The sequence below is a fragment of the Nelusetta ayraudi genome, unplaced genomic scaffold (genome assembly GCF_046127955.1).
Source record: "Nelusetta ayraudi isolate G7.1 ecotype Tasmania unplaced genomic scaffold, CSIRO-AGI_Nayr_v1 ptg000017l, whole genome shotgun sequence".
In the NCBI taxonomy this organism is placed as follows: Eukaryota; Metazoa; Chordata; class Actinopteri; order Tetraodontiformes; family Monacanthidae; genus Nelusetta; species Nelusetta ayraudi.
The window spans coordinates 7,180,001-7,185,000 of record NW_027466067.1 but is presented as its reverse complement, the minus strand read 5'-3'; the positions used below and the strand labels follow the sequence as shown (position 1 = coordinate 7,185,000).

Genomic DNA, 5,000 nt, shown 5'->3' with positions numbered 1-5,000 from the left:
GCAAATAAGTACATGTCCGCCGGCTAGCATGGACGGAGCACGCTTGGATCGCCGAATTCCGGGTAGGGATCCCCCCCTCCCCCCTCTCTCTCTTTCTCTCTCTCTCTCTCTTTCCCTCTCTTCCTCTCTCTCTCTCCGGCTGCCTGGGCTACGTGCCTGGCGGGTCGGCGTGGAAAGCCGTGTCTGAGCGTGAAAAGCGTGTCCCGCCTCACCAACGGGATTACGCTTGGATTACAACTCAGCACATTCACCTCTGGGGCTCGTAGCCAGCAGCCGGCCCGCGAGGACGGCACCGCCGCACCTGTGCAGAGGTTCGAGAAACCCCCGCCTCCCCCTCTCCAGCCGAGGGGCCGGGAAGACATTGTTCTCCCCCTGCCTCCCTCTGCATATTGGCGCCTCTCACCTATTGATTTCCATACACAGGCGGCAGCTGTCAACAGCCGCCAGTGACAAAGATCCCATTAAACCCTCGGCGGCGGCGACACTGGGGCCTTTAAATAAACAAGGGCTGGTCCAGCCTTCCTCTTCCCATCTTCTTCTTCTTCTTCTTCTTCTTCTTCTTCTTCTTCTTCTTCTTCTTCTTCTTCTTCCTCTCTGCTCCCTTTTTGTTTACGGACAAAACGCCCCAGAGGACGTGTCTCACTGAGCCCGCCTCCTGCTTCCCTTTTCCCTCTTTTTTTTCTCCTCCTCAACGTTGGCAGTGACAAGGCAGCACATCCCCCCAGTGTGAAGTCTACCTGCACAATTTAATTATGCAGTTCTCACCGAGCTCGCCGCTGGGAACGCGAAGGGGCCACGGAGGTGTAGTCGGGTGGGGGGGGGGGAATAGTGGGGGGGGTGGGGGGTGGGTTGCAGGACGGCAGGCGGGAGGAGACACGGCCATCGATCGGCGGCAGCGGGGGAGGGAGACGGCGGAGGCAGTGCCTCCAATCGATGTTGAATTCCGCGTCTAATGAGACACCTGCGTTTCTCTTTCTTTTCTGTTCTTTCCTTTTTTTCCTCCGCCAGCAAAGGGCAGTGGCACACCCAGTAACGCTTTTTCCGTCTGATTGTTTTAACTCATAAATTTGCCGTCTGTTTGTAGTTTGGCAAACAGTGAGGATCGATCCATCTGCACATTGAACCTTTTCTTTTTTTTTTATTATTATTATTAGTGTGACTAGAGATCCAGCAAAAGCAACTTTTCTTTTAATTTATTACTCATGCGGCTCCTTCGGTCCTCTGAGTCACTGCATGTCGTCACTGTGGAGAACGCTTGAACTTTCACACATATTCAATGTCTAAATCCGAGCACGAGGTTCATATGCCATCCAGAGTTTGGGGCTGCACCCCTTCTCAGTGAATCTAATGAGTTATTCTAAGTTATTTCTAATAACTTATTAATGAATTTACCTCATTAGTTCTTAAATACCTGAACAGCTCTTGACGACTAAATTCCATTCCATCACAACATGGTGTAACTGCAGGATGTGGCTCTGCGACAAGTGCAATAATGTTCCCCTAAAGTTAGAATCACTTAGGAAACGTATCTCTGCGTCCAGTGTGGGCAAATAATAATAAAGTCAGGAGAGTAATGGAAGAAATTTACAGACTGTGACTACAGACCGTAATATTGGTATAAGCATTTCATTTTCTTATTTATGCCATTTAGATGAACTCAATATGAAACGGTGGCTGAGCAGCGTTAAACATCGGCCGGTTTAATGTCGCTAATTCAGCGGCAGTGGTGCGTGCGCTGCCACTCGGGGGCGATAGAGAAATATTAAACATCGCTTTCCTTGCAAGGCGCCGCTTCTCACGCCACTAAATTGACACGATGGAGGATTCGATTATATCATGCAAATCACTTTGATGCTTAAACTGATCGCGGCCTGCGATCTCAATGTCTGCCTGCTACCATATGAGTTATTTTCTGATTTGCATCGTCATTTATGAATGTAATTTAACAGCCAGACGAGCAAAAACAGGTGAATAAAATACCACTATCTCAATTTTTCCTTCCCTCTGTATTTCGGATGTGTTTTCTCCTCCGCGACACCAGGAGGCGACCTCACCAGCCTCTCTGTTTTGTTCCGCGCCTCCCTCCCAGGTAAAGCCGTCCTGGGGCCTCCGCGACTGTACCAGGAGCTGCACGAACTGCAACATGACCTCTCGGTGGTGGAGGAAGTCACCCTCCTGGTGGGCACGCTGCAGGGCCTGTACCAGGTACGCAAGCCGCTCTGCTCCGCTCTGCTCCGCACTTCCTGCCGCGGCCGAACAGCCTCCCAGGGAAAGTCGCTATCACCCCGCATACATAATGAGGGGGGCGAGGGGTGTTCTCGGTCAAGCCGTGACTGCATGCAGAGGCGTTGACGTCACAATTTGTTCAGATTCTTTACGAGAAATCATCTTTTTAACTTGTATTTCCTCCCATCCCCCAAAAAACTTATTTTTGCTATAATTTTTTTCTTTTTTTTGTTACTGACTGGAATATTAAATATGTGTATGTATAATATATGAGAGTTTTTTTTCCCGCGTAAACCGTGTCTCACCCTCAAAAATAGCTGTGAGTTGAAAATATCCGCAGAGGAGACAAAGTGCATGTAAGCTCGACGCCCGTCAAGGCCGCGGCGCCGGACCCTGAAAGGAGATCTCGGGCCGCGTGTTGATTTTCTTTGATGCAGTAAAATAAAAAAACAGAACAAAAAACACCCACGCGTTATTTCCAACCTGAACTGGGCGACCTCCCGGCAGAAGATCCTCCTCGCAGCAACCAGTGAATCGGAGGCTCCCGTCTTCCTCCATTAGCTTTTCATCTGTATTGAAACGCGCTTCAAACCTCAGCCAGAGCCGTAACTGGACAAATTTAACAATAAAAAAAAAAAAAAATGAATAAATGCTGTTTGGCTTCGTCGAATTGGCATCCACATAAACCGCCTGTCCACCGTCTTCATTGTTATTCACTTTAACCAGCTGTGATGTTTTGCTGCCGATCCCAGAGCTTGAGTTAAACCTGAGCTTGAACTTTATTGAACCCTGAGGGAAATCGGACTCGCAGCTGGGGAAAAGCTGTAAAACGATGAAAGATACAATCACAAGAAGCACTGAGGTACACAGATGTGATAACACATTCAAAGGCTCATCGGCGATCAAGGGGGAAAAAAAAAAATCAATGGCTTCATATGGATCCTACGGTAATGTTTAGTTGGGCAATGGCTTTAGCAATAAAGCCATTTTTTTTTTAAATCTTGATTTTTTAAATTTATTTGGAAGCTGGTGATACTGGTGTAAGCAGAAATTGTATTTTGGGTGGGCCAGTACAGAAATGGAAGGGTCATCTTTTCAACAGAAAAGTACAGTATAGTAGAATATATTAAAGAAGAAGCAGCCAAACTGAAGAAAAGCAACATTGTGCCTACACTGTCTTCACGCTGCCTGTGAAACACGCTCCATCAACCGAGCTTGGCTCAGGCTGAGCACAACAGTACGAAGAAACTCTGTAATATTAAAACAATTTCAAAATTCCCTTCCGACAGTTCCTACAATATTGGTAATGGTGCGTTAAACTAAGATCATAAGCAGGCAAATGCACATGTTGTCATTTTTAGTGATAACCTTAAAAACATTAAGAAAATTCTGGTATATAGCTAAAAATGTTAACCTTAGCGTCTGAACAGGACGTAACAGGAAGTGGCCCTGCCAGATGTCAGGGCTGTGTTTTGAGTTTGACTTCGCTTCAAGCCGTGGGCGGAGCTACTAGACGAGTGTGAAACCCGTGTTACAGAATGATGCATGTCGCTCTGATGGCACTCATGTATATGTACGATTGGTTGGGAAGTCTGGTGCTTTTTTTTAACTTGAGCGCTCAGTGTCGCACGAGCAGGATTAGAATGTCAAAGTGTCCATGTCTCAGCCTTCAAGTCACTAATTCAATTAAATTTAAATCCTGCGCAAATTAGATCTGCCAGCATGTGATTATTCTGCTTCTTTACATGTTAAAAATGCCATAAGCACTGTAAAATAACTGCAGGTTGTTTAAATGATTTTACAGGCCCAAAAGATGTTTTTGCAGTTATTTGACTCCATCCAGTTCACAGTCGCCTGCCGCCATGATGGCTGTGGTGGGCCGCTGATGGCGCCTCCACCTTGCTGCTCTTAATGAGCACAGTGTCTCTGGAGGAGGAGGAGGGGGATGGGGTTGAATTTTGGCCCAGCCACTTAATGGGCGATTCTGCATCCACTGGAAGTATCGCTCTCTGAACAAATATATGAAGAAAAAAAACCCGCTGCACACCTCATTGACTTCAGAAAATGGATTCGATTCTATTTGACTTGAGGGACTCGGCCCTAAGACGAAATAAATGCTGATGTTGCCGTGTAAATTCAGCGTTTTAGGTCTCGGAGTGGATTAAAAAAAAAGAAAGAAAGTAAGGCTTCAAAGTGTTGCTATAAAAAGCTACAATGTAGAATTTCCTCCAGCGGTCAGTGTACAGTAGACACACAAGGTTTCACATGTCTGTTTCCTTCTTTCTTTCTTTCTGTCTTTTTTTCCTCCATCAAAGAACTTGAACACCACTGTGGCCCAGGACTGGTGTCTGGCTCTGCAGAGGCTCATTCGCATCAAAGAAGAACAAATCCAGTGCGCTAACAAATGTCGCCTCCGCCTGCAGGTGCCCGGAAGGCCAGACAAGTGAGTGCTATCTATCATACAAATGGGGCAACGGCCAAATCGCGCCGCGCGTCTTTCAGAGCAGAAACACGCTCGATGGAAATCTTAACAACCACGGCGCCGGGGGTTCCCCATCAGTTGTTGGCAGAAGCATTTTTTTTTTCCTTGTCAGATAATTACTTTAACTACTGGACACCTTGGCTTTTTGCAAGCGAAAGGGTAAGACATTTTATCCGGGTAATAATCTGTCATGATAAAAAGGATGCTTTAGCACGAATTGGATGGGCACTTTTTACTTTGTCCTGTTCTGTACATGATCATTGTTGTACTTCGCAAGCGGTGATGCTTTGAT

The 5,000-nt window shown here is 46.7% G+C and overlaps 1 protein-coding gene across 5 annotated transcripts in view; it reads left to right on the top strand.

Moving 5' to 3' along the window:
- Positions 1-5,000, top strand: part of arhgef10la (Rho guanine nucleotide exchange factor (GEF) 10-like a) — a 122,113-nt gene that overhangs the window by 51,065 nt on the left and 66,048 nt on the right. For all 5 annotated transcript variants that reach the window (XM_076025091.1, XM_076025089.1, XM_076025088.1 and 2 more), the window contains 2 exons: positions 2,090-2,205; positions 4,542-4,669. In XM_076025091.1, coding sequence (XP_075881206.1) covers positions 2,090-2,205; positions 4,542-4,669 — 244 coding nt within the window. The remainder of the gene's footprint in view (positions 1-2,089; positions 2,206-4,541; positions 4,670-5,000) is intronic.